This window comes from Barbus barbus (assembly GCF_936440315.1).
Source record: "Barbus barbus genome assembly, chromosome: 29".
Lineage (NCBI taxonomy): Eukaryota > Metazoa > Chordata > Actinopteri > Cypriniformes > Cyprinidae > Barbus > Barbus barbus.
Window position 1 is genome coordinate 17065964 of NC_136757.1, and position 24405 is coordinate 17090368.

Sequence of the window (24405 nt, forward strand, 5' to 3'; positions counted from 1 at the left end):
TGTCTGCTTTTGAAGAAATATCGTAGTATCGTGCTGCAGCGCACATTCTATCAGCTGCAGTTCTGGCGCCGCGTATCAATATACTGTACAACACACACATTCACATCAGTGTTAACTCAGCGGTAGAGTTACACTCACGGGACACTGCACTTATTCACAATCACAAAAGTACATTATCTGCATCTGCTTTAAATATGCGCTTTTTTTCTGAGCAAATACACCCAAAGCGCGCTAAATAAAAAGCCCGTCAAACAGCGCCTGATTACTTGACTAAGTTATCTTTTGTGCTAATACTGTCAAAACACACAAGGTTTATGTATAGCCTCAGTTGGTTATGTCTAAAATGAAAGTAAACAGCTGAGAGAAACGGACAATGTATATTTGATGGGAGCAGGTCTTAAAGGGACAGAACTAAATATGCTGCCGACTGTAATTAAAGGGATAGTTCACCCTAAAATTTTATTTCTGTTATTATTTACTCGCTCAAATGTTGTCCCAAACCTGTATTCATTTCGTTCTTGTGCTGAACACAAAAGAAGATATTTTGGAGAATCTGGGTATCCAAACAGTTGCTGGTCCACATTGACTTTAACAGCAGGAAAGAAATATGGAAGTCACTGAGGACCAGTAACTGTTTGGTTTTCCACATTCCTCAAAAGAGCATTTATGTTTAGCAGAAGAATGAAACTCATTCAGGTTTAAAACAACTTTTGAGTGAGTAAATGAAGGTGTAGAAATAACAGTATTTTTAATTTTTGGGTGAATTATTCCTTTAATGTAAATAAAACACCAAACCCAAAGAGAAAAATCACTCTACTCTTGACTGAAGAATTTTAATAGAGTTGCTTTAATAGGAATCAGTCTATATAGTGTTTTATTTTTATATTCGTTCATACAGTTTCTTGAATGCTCCTGCTAAATACACCTATTGTAGCTGAAAATAAAACACTGTTTATTTTATTTGTATATTATGTGTATTTGTAATGTATCTTTGCGCTAATTTTTTAATAACAAAGATAAAATAATGACAATGATTTTTATCTTCACCCACTTTGGCCTAAATATCGACTATCCTTTTTTATATTTTGTTACCTTGAAAGGCTTTGTCTTTATAATAGAGAAATGAGTTTGTCTGTACTGCTCAAACAACTTGCAAGATAGAAAAACCAACATGATAAAGAATCGTGCTAAAATCGTGAAATTTCAAAAAAACATTTTTTATGGTTTTGCCATATCGCCCACCCCTAGCCGAGGGGGGACCAAACCCATACACTCCATATAGGACTAGTGTAACTATATATGAAGAGTTCAGATGCAAAAGCCTCTAAGTGCCATCTGCAATTTTACTTCTAAAATGAAATTTTTTACCAGGCTCCTATATTTATGCTTAGTTATTTCATTTTAATTACATAGAAATTGACCTATACATTGCTATTAGAGTAAAATTACAGAACCTTAACATAGGAGCCTGATAAAAATGCTAATTTTAGATGAAAATTTCAGATGGCAATTAGAGGCTTTTGCATCTGAACTCTTCATATCCATAATTATATAGGCCTATGTTAAAAATGCATTAAATGTAAACAACATTTAATGTGGAATCACCCACTATTATGTGTTGCATATCTGCATTTTCCTGACCTCTTCAGGGTTAAAGGCGGTTCGTTGGGAGCAGTGCTGAGGGGGCTGGACCGTGACACTTCACCGGCGGAATAAACCAAACACCTGCACCGCGCAGACTTTCAACACACGGAGACGTGCAGCGTGGAGTTTACATGACAAGTTTTGTATACAAAGTGGCAAACGCTGGCGATATTGTCACGCAAACTGCAAAACACATCTTGACTTTTGTTGCCTTTATCTCCTCCACTGTTTTAGATAAGAGCTTAGAAGTATCCTGAGGAATGACGTGCACAAACTGCAACTTTTATCGCCGATTTTTGGACTGACTGACACGCCCCAAAAGTGAGAATACAAAGGCTTGAGCTATAAAAGCTCTTATGTTTTTATGAGAAGGGTTTGGACGGATTTCAGAAATTCAGTAAGGCACGAGCTGTGCTCACGGAGACGGTAAGGAATGTAACGATAGCATCTCACCTGCGCCTCAAGACACCAAATACACGGAGCAACAGACCGACTAAAACACAAGACCAGCGAATCAGGTGAATATACAGCACTTCTCTCAGTTTCGAGATAAAACAATCTCAAACTTTCTAAAGTCTTAAGAGAGTGTTTTGGCCTCAGGTAGATGACAGCGAATTCACTGGTCATCAACAAAAATTTAGAGGATTTGTTTTTTTGTTATTGGATGCACATTTGTGCGAACCTGCGAATCATAGCAACAGTGTTTACATTTTGCAGTAATATTACAGATAGCCTACATTTTACAGGCACTCCAACGTCACCCTATCTGACATCACCCTGCAATTTGTGTTATATAAATATTTCATTGTTTTATAGGCTGCCCTTTTTGTATGTACCACAATAAATGTCGTTATCAGATAGCCTATACAATATTACAATGCTGCTTTTTAAAATGTATTTTTATTAGTGTTATAGAAACTACATGGAGGAAAAGATAATCCAATAATTGTGCCTACTATGGAGATGAAATTATTTAACATGGGTTTATGCACTATTTGAGAATTTGGGTGCATTGGCTAGGGTGAATCTGGAGCAGAAATATTATAGCTTGCACGCACATTTTCCAGATGGTTCTTTGTGTTCGGTTAGGATTCTTTTATCTTCTAGTTTAAATGTATGCATGGGTGCTTGAATAGTTTATACTTTAGAACATTTGTTTGTTAGAGCAGCTGTATAAATTGAAATTTTACAAATTGTAACTGGCATGAGTTTGTGTGGTGGTTGTGTGTGTGTGTAAGTATATTTGTATGGCTACTGCATTCATACAATGTAACACCCAAGCTTGAACTTGATCCTTTCAGTATTATACAGTATGAACAGTTTTAAAGAAAGGGACTAAAATCCTTTTAAATGACAGTTCATAAAGTTTTGCATAAAATAATAATGTTATTTTGCAGATTCAATATTTGTGTAGATAATTAGTTTACAATTCATTATTACTTAATTTGAATTATGTTTCCTATAAATACATAAAGCTTATAATTGAAAAGTTACAATTAACATGAGAGGCAACATGTTCAAAATGTCCTGCCCACTTTAGCAAACTCCGACCTATCAAATCTGTTCATAATTGTCAAGTACTAGTGTGGCACTTCAACATCCCCCTACAATTTGTATGCGTTCTATAAATATTTCATAGCTTTATATCCTTTTTGTATTTGCCACAATATATTTGGACTTTTAAAAAAAGAGATACAGCAGCCTGACATTTTGTCAGTCACAAAAAAGGGGAAAAAAACAGACACGTTGGAGTTGGATGTAGATTGCGCTTGAACATCCATAATTCATATGCTGGCCATTCCGGCAGAGGACAACTGATACATAATGCATGCTAACAAGAAAGTATAACCGTTTACACCTGTGAAGTTCCACTCAAGATTTAAAACCGCAAATATGTCGCTTAACAGTTTACTTGAGTGATGTAGATGTGCAAATGCTCTATCTGTCTATCTATCTGTCTATCTATCTATCTATCTATCTATCTATCTATCTGTCTGTCTGTCTGTCTGTCTGTCTATCCTTAGGTTAGATGTATAGCAGTGCTCTGTGTGTGTGTGTGTGTGTGTGTGAGAGAGAGTGAATTAGTCTGCTTCCCATCCTTTCCCCTCAAATCAGTGCCAGAACCAACATGTAAGAACACCTGAGTGACTGATGCAGTTGAATATGTGAAGGAGAGGAGACCAGACAGATCTGATCTTGCACCGAGTGTAAGTTTCAACGAGAGCCAGTGAAACACAGTAAAACATCAGAGGATTTTTGAAATCGGGTTCAAAAGTGAGGACGCTTTGAACTGGAAAAGATGATATCAATTATTTGTTGTTTTTCCTAGTCCTTCACAAGAGCACCCAAGATCACAAATGTGCATTTGCAGCTTTCAGACCAATAATTCTTTGCTCTTGTCTTAACACTAACACAGTGGCTATGATCCCAATCTGATGTCTACAGAGTCATGATACACATCTACATGAACATAGAGAGAGAGAACTTGGATGTTCTCCAGTTCCTTTTTTTTTACTCTCCGCTCTCATTTACCAACTTTTCTATGCAATCTACAGTTCTCTCTCACTCTCTCTATGTCATCTTGTAGTTTGGACATGCAGTACATTCCTGGACAAGCCCCTTGATGCACTTTGAATGTGAATTTGAACCAGTGACAGCTGGCAGAGCCTGGACCAGTGTTTGTGTTTGTGTACGCACGTGTGTTTGTGGAAAAGGATTTAGCGAGTTGCCTAGTGTCAAAACTTTTGACTTAAAGCAAAACACACAAACAGCCGAGAGCAAGGCTGTGGCGTACAAACATGTGCAGTATTTTTAAGTGCTAATAAAAAATCTGGTTTTAAGCTGATTTAACCATGGATCTCCAATGAAGAGGATGTATGGTCATACAAATCCCAAGTATGCGAGTGCCTGCTGTGCTGACATCACTCACATACATCACTGGCCAGCTGATGATGTCATAAACAGGAGCCCAGGATCAGGACCTGATGGAAACTGATCTAAAAGAGGCAGCAGTCGCAGCCCTGGACTCCAGCGAGATCTTCCAAGTTATAACAATGAGCAGCGTGACGGGGCTTTGCAGCAGCTTGGAGTGATTTGCCACCTCCAGCTTTTCCCAGGCACATGGCCCCATAAGCTCTGAATCACAAGCAGTGATTTTTGGGTCAATTTTATTTTTCTGTTTTATTCTATTTTTTTTTCTGCTCATTTACTCTAAAGTACATTAAATATGCAATTCATACATGCATACAATAATGGAAATTCACCAATGAATTACACTTATATTGATATTTTATCGAGAACATGACAACAAAAATGTTAAGCTGTCGGCGTTGATAGCATATAACCGACATATAACACTGTTGCGTTGTGGGCTTCCCGAGTTCGAATCCCAGCTTGAAGACCTTTCCCGATCCCGCCCCCCCCCCCCCCCCCCCCCCCTCTCCCACTTCACTTCCTGTCTACTCTACACTATCCTATCTTAATGAAGGCAAAATGCCAGAATTAAAAACTGTCCTGATATCATAATTAAGAAAAAAGTATTTGACACAAGTTTTTGGCCTATATTTATATAACAACTACTACTACTAATAATAATAAATATATCGGAGTTATTATAGTTAAAACTGAAACTAAAGTTAAAACCATAAAAATATATACTATAAATATAAAATTAAAAACTCTTAAAAATAAAGGTGCTACACGATGCCATAGAAGAACCTTTTTGTCTAAATGGTTCCATAACGAACCTTTGACATCTGAAGAACCTTTCTGTTTCTCAAAAGGTTCTTTGTGGCGAAAGAAGGTTCTTTAGATTGTAAAAAGGTTAGAAAGAGATGGTTCTTTAAAAAAACCTTTGACTGAATGGTTCTTTGTGGAACCAAAAATGGTTATTATATGGCATCGCTGTAAAGAACCTTTTAAGCACCTTTATTTTAAGAGTGTAAGTACAAAGGTTACATTTCTAAAAAAAAAATTAGTTGATTATTATTATGCAGCTCCTGCATGAGTACCTCCCCTCATACTCTGGTCACAAACCACAGTTCTTACGCTATCATAATTTGCTAACTCTCAAATCAGTCTGTGCAGTTGCACCGGGTGGATGAAGATGATTAACGGCACCTGTTTTTCCTAAAATAAAACTGACACCATGTTGCATAAATGCTGACCCTCTAATGCAGGCCTGAAACCTCTATCTTTTCATGGAGTTGAACAGAGGACGGTGTGACAGGCTGGGATTTGTCTGGCTGTTAAAACTCAAAGCTAAATATACAACAGAGTAGTAGAGTACATTAGTAATGCTTGCTTTCTGTTCCTTCTGTTGTCTGCCTAAATTGAACTGTCTCCATCTCTCTTCCTCCTCTTCATCTCTCATTTATTTTTTCCTTCTCTCGTCCTTCATCTGTTGTTCCTTTGTCATTTCAGCCTCTTCCTTTGTCGAAATCAGTGATAAATTTAGCCTCTCTCGTGCTTTTCTCCCTATGTCCACCTTGTTTTATTTTCTTTCTTTTGTGTGGGTTTGTATAGGTTGCCTGCGAATGGGTCTAACTATGAGAGTAATGGAAACGAGACTCCTCCTGTTGCTGTTGGCTTTGTTTGTGTTTGAAGTGGCCTGCACACATCGCTCCGCTCCCAGAGTACACCTGGCTTTTAAAGGTGAGAGCAAACATTATTCATTACCCGTCTATGCATTCTCAAACACTTAGCTTCTCTCTTTCTCTTTTGCATACACCCACATGCCCGTACATACACACACGTGTACACACTTAGTCTAAATGAGGACATCCCAGACTTCTATTGTTGTTATATAAAGCTAGTTATATACAGAATGCTATAGACTAACCATAACCCACACCCTTCCTCTTGAAGGAAACATTTTAGTTGTGTCCCAAATTACATGCTATACACTATGTATTGTAATGTCAAGCATATAACATTTAGACAGCTAGTTTGTCATCCAGAATCAGAGTCTGATAGCCCATTTTCCTTTGCTATGTAATTAAAGCTTAAAGGGGTCATATGATGCTATTTTAAAGATCATTATTTTGTGTGTTTGGAGTAACAGAATATGTTGACATGCTTTAATGTAAAAAAAAACATTATTTTTCAAATACTGTACATTATTGTAGTTCCTCTATGCACCGCCTCTCTCAAACGCGTAGTTTTCTACAAAACCCCTCCTTTCAACAAGTGCAGACTGCTCAATTTGGCCAACTGACCCAGTGCAATGTGATTAAGTTTAAGTCGTGACGTATTGTCAAGTATGGTGACCCATACTCGAAATTGGTGCTCTGCGTTTAACCCATCCAAGTGCACACACACAGCAGTGAGTAGTGAACAAATGCACACACACACACACACACACACACCGTGAACACACACCCGGAGCAGTGGGCAGCCATGCTGCAGCGCCCGGGGAGCAGTTGGGGGTTCGGTGCCTTGCTCAAGGGCACCTCAGTCGTGGTATTGAGGGTGGAGAGAGCGCTGTACATTCACTCCCCCCACCTACAATCCCTGCCGGCCGGGGACTCGAACCCGCAACCTTTCAATTACGAGTCCGATTCTCTAACCATTAGACAAGTACACCACAAGTACGCGTCGGAAATGTAACGCCCCTTACCATAATCGCGAGCTTCAGCTTTCAAGTTCAAACCCAAAAGGGGAACGGAGTCGTGTGACAGACACAGTGATGATGCTCGTATGTATTTGCAGTACACAAGCGATTTCTGACGGGCTATACACTCCGCTGTGATGTGACCCTGTTCCTCTCTCACACACACACACAACGCGTTATGCACAAAACTCCACATTTGAACAGTCAATAGCAAATACTTGAACTAATAACAAAACGTATTTATAATCGCTGATCCAGAAGCGCCAGATTGTCATAGCAAGTTGGAATTGACCCTTTGTTTGCAACTTTAGGGATCTCATCTATGCACAAGCAGCTTGTAACACTCCAAAAAGAAAGGAAAGCTTGAAATCGCATCATATTACCCCTTTAAGTGCCATAGGTACCCAACATTCCACTCTTCGTATTCTTGGTTAAATAAGTGAATCACCCAGTTATTTAAGTTGTACATCTTGTTGGGATTTTCAGTGTGAATATACTACTCACACTATTCATACCACAAAACGGCATATAATAGTGAAGTGAAGTGACATTCAGCCCATACTCGGAATTCGTGCTCTGCATTTAACCCATCCAACGTGCACACACAGCAGTGAACACACACACACCGTGAACACACACCCAGAGCAGTGGGCAGCCATTTATGCTGCGGCGCCCAGGGAGCAGTTGGGGGTTCGGTGCCTTGCTCAAGGGCACCTCAGTCGTGGTATTGAGGGTGAAGAGAGCGCTGGACATTCACTCCCCCCACCTACAATTCCTGCCGGCCGGAGACTCGAACCCGCAACCTTTGGATCACGAGTCCAACTCTCTAACCATTAGGCCACGACTTCCCCGTGCATAAGTATGCTAATTGGAACGCACCTTTTGTATTTTTAGAACAATATTTTATGCATGAATCACGTTTCTAGTTGAGAATGCATTTGGATGTAGGAAGGCTTTGTCAGATTTAGCTTGTAGGGAGCAATTTTATAGCTAAGTATGTACACACACACAAACATGTGTTTGCATAGTTTCCTTTTCAGTGCCAAGTAGTTCTTGGCTGAAAACAAATGGTGGATGTTGTCAGCACGGTTGAGGTGTTTAACGTGCTGGATCTGGGTGGGAGTGAAGCATATTCCAGAGAACATTTGAATCTTGTGTATTGTTTATTGTTCAAAAATTCAAGAGCTCTGTAATATTTGTCATTTCCTGGATTTAAGATGAGATAATGCAAAGTGGTGTCACTGGGGCTCTGTGAATTCCCATTAAATGGAAACTCTTTTTTTAGTGCACCACAAAATGGAATTCTTGATTAATTGGACAAAACATTCTATAGGAATGGAAAAATAACAGTTTAAGTATGGAAAAAAAATAAATTAATATGAATATATTAAATTCAGTAGTCATTTTTGAGCTTTTTTTTTTTTTAAAGCACAGCATTGATAGACTTAGAACATCTTATAAAAGACTATAAAATTATATTTATTGACAATTATTTATAATTTTTACTTTCTTTACCTCAGTACACATTAACAGACATTTACATTCCATTCATATTTAGCTTTAACTAGATTAAGTATCGAGTTACTGTCTAAGGATATGTGGTCATCATTTTGATAAAGAGAAAGTCATGTTACATTAATTTCTATTGATAATCACTGATTATTTATATAAAAAAAGTACTATTATATAAACTAATGGCAGATATAGCTGTCTCAAGAATCAGTGCTGTAACTCCTTATGTGAGGTTTACAGTTTCCTATTCTGATCTCTTTCTGTTGGTTTTTAGTATCTTTCTTTTTAAAGGGAATTTGACACTAAACGCTTTGTGGAGAAGTTTAGGAATATTCCCACAGATTCTTTCCCAGCATCCTCCTCTCATAATTGTATGTCTTCAAAGCATATATGAGATCTAAATCAAAGTAATTTTGAACAATTGTAGTCATTGTCAGCTGTCAAGCTGTCACCCTTGTTCTTGACAAACACATACACATTCATGCAGTCACTTCATTCACACATTAGTGCAACTAATCCATACACAGGTATCCACACGTTACACAGGTCCTCTAATTACAATTTTAAAGCAGAAATTGAAATATGGGCTGTTTAACACATACCTGATGTAAACAGGCATTAAAAGTGTGAATCACTTAAGGGGAATCCTTTCATATAACATTTCATCTGAATAAGTTGAAGGTGGAGAGAGGTCCCACATAATTACTCCAAAGATTATAGAGCGGCCCATCTCTCATGTATGTGGGATTGTAACCCTGCGCATTATTGTTTGAAAACTACTGAGATTAAAAACAGCGGTGAACATCAAAATACAGCATCCCACCAGATTATAAACACAATTTTGGATGTGTGTGTGTGGGTTACCAGCCGGAGTGTAAACAACTTTTTCCAAAAGCTGCATTTTCCCCAAGTCATTCCATTTTAGTTTGCTATTTCTGTGGGGCATCATTGTTTGCTATGGTACAATAACTATGACCTACATAAAAAGCTGATTTGACTTGACTTGAGTTAGCACTCACAGCTACCTTTGTTGGTATTTATTTAAATATTCTGGTGCGGTTATTATTTTATTATTTTTAGAAGTCATGTTTAGGTCATTTGGCAATTATGACAAGGATATTTCGGGAATCATTTTCCTTTGCTGTGTGTAAACCCAAAGAACAAGAGCAATGTGTCAAGACTTGTTTGAAGATTACACCCCATTTGAAAATGGTCCTATTAATCTCTTGAATTTACAAATGTATTCTTGATCATTTTTGCTGTTATCTAACACTCATAGTTCATCTGTAAGAAAAAATAATTTAATTGTTAAATGTAATCTTGAGTAAATCCATTTTCATACTGTACATAATATTGTTTTTACGTCGAAAATCAGTTGCACTTGTCAAACAGTTGATTTTATCATTTTAATTTGTAATTTAGGCAAAATAGTAAAACAATTTATGTTTGTTATATATTGATTATCAGCCAGAATTTTAATATTGATGCATCCCTCATTTTTTGAGGTGGGACGTGAAATGGTCTGATGATTGTTATGACGAATTGCAATTAAAAAAAAAAAAAACAGTAAAATGTGTTTGATGCCTCAATTCTCAGTGGCGCTTGAGATTTAGAGAATTCAATTGACCCCTCTGTTTTTCACAAACAATCCAATCAAGATGGGTTAAAAGTGCCTTGAAGGAAATTCATAATGATGTTAGCAGGATTCATGAGAAAGAAAAGCTGTTCCCAATATCAATCACCTCATGTTTCATATTTCCCTTTGCCCCGGGCTCATATTCCTCCTGCTTGTGCCCTGATAAAACCTAATTGAAGAGATGACTGGGCTGAATTATACGCCCTCAGTAATTTAGATCTAACTAGTTATTGTTAGCTTTGTCTTGTCTTTCATCACCCGTCCCTGTAATTCCACTGAAACTCTTTGGCTCTGATCCAGTCCGTTTCTGTCCTCCCATTTTCCTCAATTGCAATGTATTTTACCCCAATCAGGAAAGATCACCCTTCCAGTATTAAGCCCCCTCTCACCCTCTCCTTCACATCAAGAATAGCTGGGCGGAAAAATCCACTTGTCTCGTTGGCCTCTCTATTTTCTGCTGTTATATGAGATGGATTGTTCATTGTTTGCCACCGGGATGGTCTTTGTTTCTGAGGCTCCTGCAGATGAGGGAAGGTCTTTGTGTAACTCTAGAAAGTATACCCAACTAGAGACTATGAGAACACCACAAGAAACTGGCAGAAAGCGTGAAAGAGAAATGTGATATTCTACAATGGCCCTATGCGTCCAGTGTGTAACCTTACACTATTATAATTAAACAATTTACTATGGCTGTTGATCAATTGAATAATAAATTTTTTATTATAACATTTCTTTAAACAGATTATGATATGCTGATTAAATAATCAAGTTATTGAAAATGACCAATTAGTAATAACAAATTAATAGTTAAAAAAAAGTCATTTAAATATTTATTTTTACATAATATTGGTAGAAATATTAATAATTTATTTACTTTGGTAAGTAAAAGGTTCTGAATTTATATTTCAGCTTAGGTAAAATATAAATATAAAATGTATTTTTGACTATTTTATTTATTTTATTTTAATGTTTTGTTATATTTGAGACTGATGAAAATGCACGAGACTGTTTTGTTAAGTCCCTGTTGAATTCTTCTCACAACATCCTGTAGGAAGTCTTTGTTGTATCACTAGCCTCACCTTTGTACCAGCGTCTCTTACCCGTGATTGTAATGAACCCTGTGCTGTGTCCACTTTGGTGTACTGCCGGTTTGGCAGAGGTGCCGTGTCCGGTGTTCTTCCCTGACGGTAAAGGGAAGAGAGGGGAACAGGATTGAACACAAACCCTTTCCCTTTTGCCCACCCAGTTCCGTGTCCAACAGATATCCGATCATTAGCAGTTATTTTAGCACCCACTCTAGAACATCCTGTAAACACACATTTAAACATATTAGATACTTTTAGAACATTAACAACGTCATTGTAATGCCCACATTTCCTGTGCCTAAACTTTTCCATGGATGTGTAAAAACATCCATACGGATGATCGTCCAGGGAAGGATGACAAAGCTCATTAACAAATTGGTCTTCCGCTTGTAGTTTCAGGTTTTGGTACATACTTTGCAATGTAAAAGGCTACAGTGTGCTTGTATTAAGCTACATTCAAATGCTCACCCTGTCACCCAGTAGGGCAGCGCTTAAAATATTCAGCTCTTAAAAGCTCATCAGACACACTGAAAATGACTCAAGCTCTTTAACCCACTCTTACGTTCATTTCAGCTTGATAAAACACAAAGAAGTGTTGCATTGGCTGACCTAACAATAAGATGCGACCCTAAGCCTGCTTTTATATTTGTGAAAACAAATCTCTTAACAATAATAGCATATTTCATATACCAGTTGTAATCTGACTTCTATTTACCAGAGGCATTTCAAAATAGACGTCTGTCTATATAATCATTCTTAAAGGGACAGTTCACCATTTGCATATCCGCTTTTCTGTGGAACACAAACAGCATATTGGTTTGAACATAAGTGTGAGAAAATGATAAATGAGTTTCATAAATGAATATAATTACTATGATAACATACACTACCATTCAAAAGTTTGGGGTCTGTAATATTTTAAGGTTTTTGAAAGATGTCTCTTACGTTCACCGACGCTGCATTTATTTGATCAAAAATACCGTAAAAATAGTAATGTTATGAAATATTAATTTAAAACAACTATGTTAATATATTTGAAAACGTAAGTTATTCCTGTAATGGCAAAGCTGATTTTTTTAATAAGCAATTACTCCAGTCTTCAGTGTCAAACCATCTTTCCGAAATCCTTCTAATATGCTGATTTCTGCTCAAAAACATTGTTATTATTATCAGTCTTGAACAGGTTGTGTTTGTTAATTAATATTTCTGTGGAAACGTATCAATTTTTTTCTTAATCTTATGTAACAATGTAAAAGCCTTCATTGTCACTTTTTCTTAATTTTCATTTGTTTACATTTAAAAGAACAACAACTTTGAAACTGATCCCAAACTTTGAACAGGAGTGTATTGTGTAATAGTTCAGAATGACAAGAAATTCAGGATGTTACTGGACATGATGTGGATGAATCTAGTCCAGAGGATCAGATGCGGAAGGAAAGATTAGTGTGTAATTAGTCATCAATGAATGTAGCTTATGAAAGAGGTTCAGGACTTCATCCTCAAAGGAGAGCATGGGATTGAGTGTGTCAGACTGATCCGGAACAGGGGAAAAAAATATAAGAGAACAGCTTTTTAAAAAATGTGTTGGAGTTTGAATAAGTTCAAAGGAGTAGAGTTTAGGGAGAGAAAAGAATGCTCTCCAACATGACTAAATTATATTGTGACAAGACTTCCTTTAAAAAGTTATCATGTTGGAACTATCACTAGTTCCTACTACTTTCTTTTCTGAAAGAAATCAACACTTTTATTCAGCGAGAATGTATTACATTTATCAAAACAAAAATAACAGTAATTTTGATTTCAAATAAATGCTGTGCATGTGAACTTTAAATATATCAAAGAGTCCTGAGTGAGGAATTAATGACAGAATTTATATTTTCTGTGAACCATTCCTTTAAAATCTTTCCTGTCTATTATTAGATTATGACATCTCTCTCTCAGGCCTGAAATCATCTGATCATAATTCATAACCGACAGAAGTCTACACTGTTAAATATTCACACAACATTAACTGCAATTCTTGCATCAGGGCCTGGTGTTCTTTTGAAATCCTGTGACAGCATGCAAGAATGTCTGAATAAACAGTTCATTTTAACTCCACTGAATTCCTTCATTTTAATCTTTGCCTTTGAGCCTGAATACTTGGCCCACACGTGGAAGTGTTTTTCTATTTTCCGGCACTCAGGAAATGTTTCTGGAACTGTGTTAAGTGCAGTTTGCTCCCAAGAGCTTATGCTTCTCGGTTCTTCCTTCCACCTTGAAGAAGAGTTCGCTGAGGAGGGACAGCCCAGAACACTGCTACTACAAGATTTTTATTATAATGATTTCATCTGGAAAAGGACATACCCTCAGAACTATGTTTACCTATATGATCAAAAGTGACAAATACATTTATATTTACATTATTGAAAAAAATTGGTTTTTAGTGTGATTGACTCTTTTAACTTTGTTCAACACGTGCAAGGTCCAACTCATGAAAAAGGTCACACCCTGGACTAAATATTATCTCTGGGCCTTTCTGTTGGGGACATTGAAATTCAGAATTCAGTTTTTTCAGACCATATGTTTATTCTCAGCAGTATTTTTACTTCGTGTCATTCAGACGACCTGCCCTCCAGCTCGCCAGGTTCGTTATGTAACTTCAGCTGTTGTTGAGAAGTTTAAGACTCTATATTCTGAATCTGGCGTTTCAGGTGATCTTGATGGCTGTGTGATGTAAATACGGCTTTTGATTTATTTAATTCTACATGTTCCTCTATGTTAAATGCTATAGCCCCCTTAAGGGCTAAGGGTGGCAAGACAAAAATCGATCCTTGGTTGAATGAGGATACACGAGAGTTGAGACAAGCTTGTAGGAGAGCCACCTGTTCTGCTCTTCCTACTACGGCTTGCGATGATCTGTTAAATTTTTTTGCCCAGAAAGTCATCGATATTAGAATGCAGATTGTGCCTGGTCCTCTTACTTTTTCATTTACTAGTTGCATATCTGTGTCATTTAATCAATTTTCTCCTCTTTCTCTTCAGTCTTTATCTAAGATAATTGGCCAGTTGAAACCAACAAATTGCTGCCATGATATTATCCCATCAAAAATGATTAAACAGATTTTGAGGTTATTGGCCCAAGTCTATTGATTTTAATAAATAAAAGTCTGCATTCAGGGGAATTTCCTGCTAGTTTTAAACATGCTATTGTAGAGCCCCTTTTGAAAAAAAATAATTTAGATCCCAATGTTTTATCAAATTATCGCCCCATTTCTAAATGACCTTTTATATCTAAGGTCTTAGAAAGGGCTGTTTTAAATCAATTACAGGCCTTTCTGGTCCAAAATGATATCTATGAAAAGTTTCAATCCGGATTTAAAGTAAATCATAGCACAGAGACGGCCCTGTTAAAAGTATCAAATGATATTTTATCTTCAATCGACTCTGGTGACTCTGTGATTTTGATTTTATTGGATCTAAGTGCAGCCTTCGATACTATTGATCACAATATCTTAATCACTCGCTTGGAAAAGATTATGGGTATCCGAGGCACTGCTCTTGAGTGGTTCCGGTCTTTTCTTTCTAACAGATCCGATTCGATACTTATAAAATACTTATTTACCGAGGAATTTACCAATTCATTCATTAAAAATCCTACAATGTGATTTCCTGGATTCTTTCCCCCCATTCTGTCTCTCATAGTTGAAGTGTACCTATGATGAAAGTTACAGGCCTCTCTCATCTTTTTAAGTGGGAGAACTTGCACGATTGATGGCTGACTAAATACTTTTTTGCCCAACTGTATGTTGCCCTTGGGTTCTATTTTTAAAAGACATGGAGGTTTTTTTCACTGTTTTGCCGACGATAGTCAGGCATACTTTCCTTTGCGGAAGCATGATAAGAGTTCAATTAGTTTGCTACTAAACTGCCTGCATGAAGTCAAATTATGGATGTCAGCAAACTTTTTAAGTTTAAATGAAACTAAGACTGAGGTAATCTGGTTCGGAAACTCCAAGTCCCAAGTCTTTTCTGATTTGGGAAACTTGGCTCCTTTCCAGAAATCAGTGATTAAGAATCTGGGGGTTCAGTTTGATGTCTCTCTGAAATTTGATAAACAGATCAAGTCAGTGGTTAAGCCCTGCTTTTTTCACTTAAGATCATTAGCCAAGGTAAAACCGTTTCTGTCACCCAGCAATTTTGAAAAGCTTATTCATGCTTTTATTTTTGTTAGACTGGATTATTGTAACTCTTTATATGCAGGTTCTGAGCAAATCATTGATATCTCACTTACAGCTAGTGCAGAATGCTGCTGCTAGATTAATGATGGGTGTCTGTAAACATCAGCATATAACACCTATTTTAGCCACTTTACATTGGCTGCCGGTCCACCACAGGGTCAATTTTATTCACTAATTGTTTTAGTGTACGAAATCCTACACAATCTGGCGCCCTCTTATTTAACAGATCTCATACTTGTTCATAAACCTCAAAGGAATCTAAGGTCATCTAATCAGATGATCTTGGTTGTCCCCAGGTCAAGGTTAAAGCTGTGTGGTGATTGAGCATTCTCAGTTGTGGCTCCAAAGCTTTGGAATAGTTTGCCATTACATCTTAGACTCCTACCTACATTGGGGTCTTTTAAGAGAAATTTGAAACTTTATTTGAACTAGATTTTGGCTGATCACACTGAGCTTTCAATATTGGGGTATGTTATTTTATGATGTTTGTTTTACCTGTTTATTTATTTTTTTTTTTTATTTTGTCCTATTTGTCTTTATGTGATATGGTTACAAGCTATTCATAATGTGTCTCTACCATGTAATATCACCATATCAACAAGCTATTCATAATTTTTCTCTACCATGTAATATCACCATATCAACAAGCTATTCATAATTTTTTCTCTACCTCATATTGCTGCTATTCAAATACCCTGTACAACTTTTTGCACATTATTTTTTTGCACATTCCTCTCATTACTATTTGTCAACAACATACTGACCTGCACATTTATATTTATATTTTTTATCCTATCTTATCTTATTTTATCTTATCTTTTATTTCATGTTTGTACTTCTTCTTAATATTTGTATACTATATAATTGCACTGTCCTTGGAGCGGACCTGACCTACATTTCACTGCTGGTTATACTCTGTATAATTATGTATGTGACAAATAAAACTCTTGAATCTTGAATCTTGAATATGGTCCTATTTTTATTAGTTGTTACTGTACAGCACATTGGTCAACCTTGTGTTGTTTTAATTGTGCTATAAATAAATAAAACAAACAAAGCATGGTGGTGGGAGTGTCAGGGTCTGGGGCTGCATGAGTGCTGCCGGCACTGGTTGAGCTACAGTTCATTGAGGGAACCATGAATGCCAACATGTACTATAACATACTGAAGCAGAGCATGATCCCCTCCCTTCAGAGACTGGGCCACAGGGCAGTATTCCAACATGATAACGACCCCAAACACACCTCCAAGACGCTGAGGGTAAAGGTGATGGACTGGCCGACTCTCTAACATCCACCAGTTCTGTGATGTCGTCATGGAGGAGTGGAAGAGGACTCCAGTGGCAACCTGTGAAGCTCTGGTGAACTCCATGCCCAAGAGTGCTGGAAAATAGTGTTGGCCACACAAAATATTGACACTTTGGGCCCAATTTGGACATTTTCACTTAAGGGTGTACTCACTTTTGTGGCCAGCGGTTTAGACATTAATCGCTGTGTGTGGAGTTATTTTGAGGGGACAGCAAATTTACACTGTTATACAAGCTGTACACTCACTACTTTACATTGTAGCAAAGTGTAATTTCTTCAGTGTTGTCACATGAAAAGATATAATAAAATATTTACAAAAATGAGAGGGGTGTACTCACTTCTGTGAGATACTGTATAGCATATATATATTTTTTTAATACAGGTTTTTATTTTTATTTATTTTTATTTTCTGTGCTTCTTTTTTGTGCATCAGAATTTATGGACACTCGAACTGCAAGGCCATTCAGTTTCTCCTTCAACACCAGTGACTACCGGATCTTGCACGTTGACCCAGACCAGGGGCGGTTGTACCTGGGCAGCCGTGAATATCTGGTCTCTCTGGACATGCAAAACATCAACAAAGAGCCTCTCATTGTAAGTGATGAATCAGTTCCATTCACAACAAAATAACAGTTAGCACTCAAACGCTGACCCCAGAAGAATTGAAGTGTCAGTGAATTATTCTCATAATGCTGTGGGTGTTTTATGTCTGTAGATCCACTGGCCGGCTCCAGCTCAAAGAAAGGGAGAATGTCAGATGACTGGAAAAGGCAGGCATGTGAGTTTACATCAATTCTTGTCATCTAACCACTCTAATTAGCACTAAATAACTCGCTAAATAAGATGTGAGACTCTTGGTCTCAAGTATACTGTATCAATATGACCTATATTAGTTTAAACAGTGGTTTGTGTGTGTGTGTGTGTGTGTGTGTGTGTTTTCAGGGAGAGTGTGCTAACTTTGTGCGTCTGATCGAGCCATGGAACAGGACTCACCTGTACACCTGTGGCACAGGAGCTTATAAACCCATCTGTACCTTCATCAACAGAGGCTGGAGAGCTGATGTACAGTACACACACACATAAACATATTGTATATACTCATATGTTGACACAACCAGCTTTAACCCAACCAATGCTTTCCCTGCTCTGATTTCCACAGGACTATCTCTTCAGACTGGTTCCTGGATATGTGGATTCTGGAAAGGGAAAATGCTCTTATGATCCAAACCAGGAGAATGTTGCAGCCCTGATTAGTAAGAAACGATAAATAAAGATTGTATGTAATTGATCCTTTAACACGTCACTAACTAATCCTACTGTAGCAACGGTTGCAGTTCACCATATTATCAAACAATCTCCAAAACAGCAGAACATAGAATCATAACACAAGTTAATGGAAACATATAGACCATTTCAACGGATATTCGGCGGTATAAGGAAGTGACGTCTTTGTTCCTCGGACGTTTCCGGTTAGCGTTTGAGCGCATTCAAAACAATAGCGGCAGGCGCTTGATGCACAGTGGGATTGCGATTAATTTATTTAATCCTGCTGTTTAAAATGTAGAAATTAAAACTAGATCCTTGTTGCTCGGTGCTTGGGTGCTCCCTCTGGGCTGGAACTAACATTAATTTATAAATAATCGGAAACTAAAGGGTTTAGATTTCCGAGAAACGCGCCTGGATTGCAGCAGTGAAGCGAAAAGCAGAATAGCCAACTAGCAGCTCTAGGATATAATGTACAGCACATTTCGATTCAGGTAAGGACAAGTTCTTGTTTTTTTTCCATTTGATTCGTTGTATTTATTTACGTTAACTCTTCAAGTATGATGCAGCATTGTGTTTTCGTCATTGTTTACATATGCGCCTGGCATTTTGATTCTTTTTAGTGAAAAGGGTCAAGCTTTTATTTGCGTTTTGTTGGAAGCGTTATGTGGGCTATAATTAAACATGAGTTCTCATTAGTTGTCTAGCTATCTTGTCAGCAGATAAATCCAGTGAGTAACATGTTATAGAAATGTATTCTCTAAACTTGAATGTTGAATAGTGAAACAGTTAACGTTAACTGCAGTAGTTTACAAAAGCTAACGGTAAACATTTTTCATCACTTATGCTTGTCTAATGTTAATTCCAATATGTACTGATGTATTAAACAATAGTATTATTTGTAAATACTGTGTATTAAATAAAATAATTGTTTTTTTACTTTTGTCTTTAGGAAAGTCATCATCTGTAATGTAAGACACATAACCCAGTGAATGCTACAGGGAGACGGGACAGTGCAAAACCACATGAGACCATATGAACACCCAGATGTGTTTGAGAGCTTGAGGATGAAATGCAACGTAGTACTCAAAGCTGCTCATGGTTAGCCTGCTGCTTTTGATATTGATCACATGTTAATAAATTTGCTGGAAACAGTCTCTGTCTTTTGTTTATATGCAGTACTGGTCAAGTGTCTGGACACATTACTATTTTTTTTTTTTTATGTTTTTGAAAGAAGTCTCTTATGCTCATCAAGCCTCCATTTATTTGATCAAAAATACAGACAAAATCAGTAATATTGTGAAATATTACAATTTAAAATAATGGTTTTCTATTTTAATAATCTTTATATTTATTTCTGTGATGCAAAGCTGGATTTTGATCAGCCTTTTCTCCAGTCTTAAGTGTCACATGATCCTTCAGAGATCATTCTAATGTGCTGATTTGATATTTGGTTATTGTCAGTGTTGGAAACAATTGTGCTGCTTAATATTTTTTTCTGGAATCTGACACTTTATACAGGATTGATTGATTGAATCCTGACAGGGATTTTCAAAATAGAAATCTTTCCTAACAGTATGTCTTTACTATCACTAAACAAAAACAAAACAAAAAAATAATTTAATATCCTTGCTGAATAAATGTATTCATATTCTTTAAAAAAAAAAAAAAATACTGACCCCAAACTTTTGAACAGTAGTGCATGTTTTTACAAAACATTTCTATTATAAGTAAATGCTGTTCTTTTATTCAAAGAATACTAAAATTATCTCTGTTTATAAAGAAATATTAAGCAGCACAACTTTTTCCAACACTGATAATATATCAGCATATTAGAATGACTTCTGAAGGATCATGTGACACTGATAACTGGAGTAATGATGCTGAAAATTCAGCTTTGCATCACAGAAATAAATTATATTTTAAAGCATATTAAAATAGAAAACCATTATTTTAAATTGTAATATTTCAAAATATTACTGTTTTTGTATTTTTGATCAATGAATTGCAGGCTTGATGAGCATAGGAGACTTATTTAAAAACAGTTAAAAAAAATAGTAATAGTGCCCAAACTTTTTACCTGTATGTGTGTTTACAGTAAATGTGCATAAAAACATACATACCCACATATATAATGTATGTAGTGTGTGTGCATTTATTAATATGCATGTAGGTTATACTTTTATCTAAGAAAAAAAAAAACAGGTTTATGTATAACACAGTAGCCAGCATTGAATTGCATTCATCTTGTTTATTTGTGACCACATGATGGCTCAGATAGAGCATTCAAATGCTTTCTAGCATTGTTCCACAGCAACAAACCTGACCAAACTATGCACACATTTTAAAACGAATGCAATCAGTAATAATGGCATGAAGTGATTAGCTTACTAGCATTCATTTAGCGCTGTAATAAACATGCATGCTCTGTAAATCTGCAGTGAAACGATATGTATTGTGAAAAGAGCTGTACAAATAAATATGAATATTTGCGTAGACATGCAGACTGACCCAGCAATGCAAGTGAAATGTCCACAAAAACCTCCCCGGACATCTTAGCACAAACCATGATAAGTTCGTAAGTAACACTGTTTGTCTTGCTTCGGTTTAACCGAACATAAGGCTGATGTCATCCATTGTACAAACAAATGATCCCAACTTTTCCGCTCAGGAGTTAATTGTAAGCATCTAGTATGCGATACATTTACTGCCATCTCGTGTACACCACAGCATCAATCAGAGCCGCTTTGATCCGTCCGGAAGACTTTTAATGTTCTTTGTTAGTTTGCACCTCAGTCATATTTAAAGGGTAATTCTATTTTTATTTTTTTTTAAATACCTAACATGCGTTTTCGCTAGATTTAAAAAGTACGCGCTGTAGGTTTTGATAGATCTGAGATTTAAAAATGGTGCTACCGGAAATGCTTCAGGACCAGACATGCGCAGAAGCGTTCCAACGCCTTTGTTATTGTTTACATCCTTGAAATGGTCTATAATAAGATAACAGAAAAATTAAATATAATAAAATAACAGAATCATAACATGACATAGAATCACAATGTCATGAAATCATAACATATCATTAAGTATCAAAATCATAACCTATAACAAAAGAATCATAACATTTCAGTATGTAACAGATTCATAACATAACAGCACCATAACATATAATTACATAACAGAACATATAACATAACAGAATCATAACAATAGAACAGAATAGAATAGAATAACAGAAGCATAACAGCAAAATCATAGCAGAATGATAATACTGGTAAGAACAGCTTCATTTGCTGCAGGGTAAATCATTGCTAATAATTTGGTACTAATTTGTTTACATATTCATTTAGGTATATAGCTGACTGTGATAAGCTTTTGAGTTGCATGTTCTAATCATGTTTTTACATAATTTAATAATAACTTAAAACAGTAACATGCTTTGCAACATCAATTCATTCTAGCCCATATATAAACACATAATATGCAGAATAATATAATTAAAATCAGTTTTACCACTTTAATATGGGCATATTTTACTGGAAAGCATTCTGTTTATGAAATGTACAATATATCTGATGTTCTGTAAAGCACAAAGTATCAACAGCAATAGGGCAGATTTTATCAAAAGGTCAATATGCTGTCTAATGTGTCATCACACAACAGTTCACCAAATTTCACAATATATCTGAAACATGTAGATTTCACTTCTACTTATGAATATATTTTTATTTTATTTTCCTCTCCTCCATCCAGATGGAAACTTGTATGCTGGAGTGCCGGTGGATTTCATGAGCACTGATCTAGGCATCTTCAGGACCATGGGCAGCCGGCCAGCTGTGAGATCAGAGCAGTATGACTCTAGGTGGCTGAATGGTAAATAGCTTGGCTGTTCATATTTGGATTGGAAGATGTGATTTTAATTAGTCTGACAATAAATATTTGCTCACCTGTTTTAGTTTCCATTTAATATTTGGATGGACATTACATGCACACTCTGTTTATTTCCTAGAACCTGTATTTGTTCACATGAAACAGATTACTGACAGCGCCGAGAAGAACGACGACAAACTCTATTTCTTCTTCCATGAGAAGAGTCTGGACTCAGGGGCAGGAGCGAGTCCAAGTGTGCTGGCCAGAGTGGGCCGAGTGTGCCTGGTGAGCCTCAGAACCAGAAACTTCAGGTGCACAGGAAGCAGTTCGCAGTTCAGCCAGTCAATAAAAAAGCTGTTTTTGTTTATTCACAGAATGATGAGGGTGGACAGAAGTCACTTGTGAACAAATGGACGACTTTTCTGAAGGCCAGGCTGGTGTGCTCTGTGATGGGCGATGATGGGGTGGAAACCTTCTTTGATGAACTGAGTGAGTGTTGTTTTCTTTCCAAGTTGATTTCATATAATTTTTGTGTCAAATCTGCCTAGTATTTCAGATATAGCAAATACTGTTCTATTTCCAGTAATGCATACTTAATATCTCATTATTGACACACTTTTGAAATGCTTTTCTCATTCTCTCCAGGGGACGTGTTTATCCAACCCACCCAGGATGAACGAAACCCTGTGGTGTATGGCGTTTTCTCAACTTCTGGGTACATATTTCCTTCAGATCAACACGTCAAATTATAGTTATCTCTGTCTTTTCGTATTCTTCTTTTCTTGTTTTCATTTTACTTTGGAAATGATTTATTGTTTCTGGATGTCATATTTTACTCATCTGTCTTGTTTTTGTCTCTTAGTTCCGTGTTTAAAGGCTCAGCTGTGTGTGTCTACTCAATGGCTGACATCCGAAATGTCTTTAATGGCCCTTTCGCCCATAAACACGGACACAACTACCAATGGACTACATACACTGGGAAGATTCCCTATCCTCGTCCGGGAACAGTGAGTTTCAGTCAATTTCTCTTAAGCTTTATGAAAATTTAGAAATTTCACCCACAGTATTTGTTATTGCATAAGCTTGTGTGTGATATATTTTATGGCTATAAGGGTGTTTTCTTTAAAAGACCAACAAACCCAGAAGCATGTACATTTGTCTGACTGACTTCCCCTTTGTTTTCCATATTAGTGTCCGGGAGGCACATTCACACCAGGTCTTAAGTCCACAAAAGAGTTCTCAGATGAAGCGGTTAACTTCATTCGTGCTCATCCTCTCATGTACCACCCCGTGTATCCCATTCACAAGCGCCCTCTGGTGGTGCGCTCTGGTGTAGACTATCGCTTTACTACAATTGCTGTGGATCAGGTGGATGCTGTAGATGGCCGATATGAGGTTCTCTTCCTGGGAACAGGTGAGTCTGGCATCTTCTGAATGCTGACATTAGTTAAGTTTCTTAGTGAATCTGTTAAACTTTGGGTGGTGTAGCCTAGTTGTTAAAGTCGTCATGAAATAAAAATGTCCCTTTCTGCTGTGAATGCATATTATAGAACTTATGAACAACTCATCCATGAAAATGTCTATTTTATTTATTATTTATTTACCTCATAATGTTCAATCAAAATGTCATAACTATAGACCTTCTGGTTTTGGTAAACATATTGAGTTGACAGTGTATCACTTTTCTGTCATCCCACAGATCGTGGTACAGTCCAAAAAGTTATAGTTCTGCCCAAGGATCCCACCACAATGGAAGAGCTCACTTTAGAGGAAGTGGAAGTTTTCAGGGTAAATACGTTTAAAAAAAAATAATTTCAGACCTCAGCATTTTAATGCTATAATAAAAATATAATAATAATAATAATAATATATACAGTGCCCTCCAAAAGTATTGGAACAGTAAAGACAAAATTGCTCTGTTTGCTGTGGAGTCAAGACATTTACAAATATGATTAAAAGATGAATATGAGACAAAACTACAGAATGTCACATTTTATTGTTGGGTGATTCAACACAGATGTTTTACCAGCTAAGAAGTTCGGCACTTTTAGAGTTTCATCCCTCTATCTAATGTGAGCATAAGTATTGGAACAGTTGCCTCACAGGTCTTTCTAAGTGATCAGCTGTGTCCTGTTGCATTAATTCTTCAGATATTAAAAGCAGGGAATGTGTCATATCATTTAAATCCATTACTTCTGCATTCTGAATATTGCATTCGATGATGACACACACAAACCAGGATGAAGACGAGGAAGAT

General features: G+C 36.7%; 1 protein-coding gene across 1 annotated transcript in view; it reads left to right on the forward strand.

Moving 5' to 3' along the window:
- The first annotated feature begins 1703 nt into the window (after positions 1-1703).
- Positions 1704-24405, forward strand: part of LOC306849474 (semaphorin-3F-like) — a 31386-nt gene continuing 8684 nt past the window's right edge. Inside the window, exons 1-13 of the mRNA XM_079384519.1 lie at positions 1704-2162; positions 6169-6297; positions 17449-17609; positions 17731-17793; positions 17958-18077; positions 18175-18268; positions 22032-22151; positions 22288-22433; positions 22523-22637; positions 22794-22863; positions 23011-23155; positions 23340-23562; positions 23848-23936. Coding sequence (XP_079240645.1) covers positions 6180-6297; positions 17449-17609; positions 17731-17793; positions 17958-18077; positions 18175-18268; positions 22032-22151; positions 22288-22433; positions 22523-22637; positions 22794-22863; positions 23011-23155; positions 23340-23562; positions 23848-23936 — 1464 coding nt within the window. The 5' untranslated portion in view covers positions 1704-2162; positions 6169-6179. The remainder of the gene's footprint in view (positions 2163-6168; positions 6298-17448; positions 17610-17730; positions 17794-17957; positions 18078-18174; positions 18269-22031; positions 22152-22287; positions 22434-22522; positions 22638-22793; positions 22864-23010; positions 23156-23339; positions 23563-23847; positions 23937-24405) is intronic.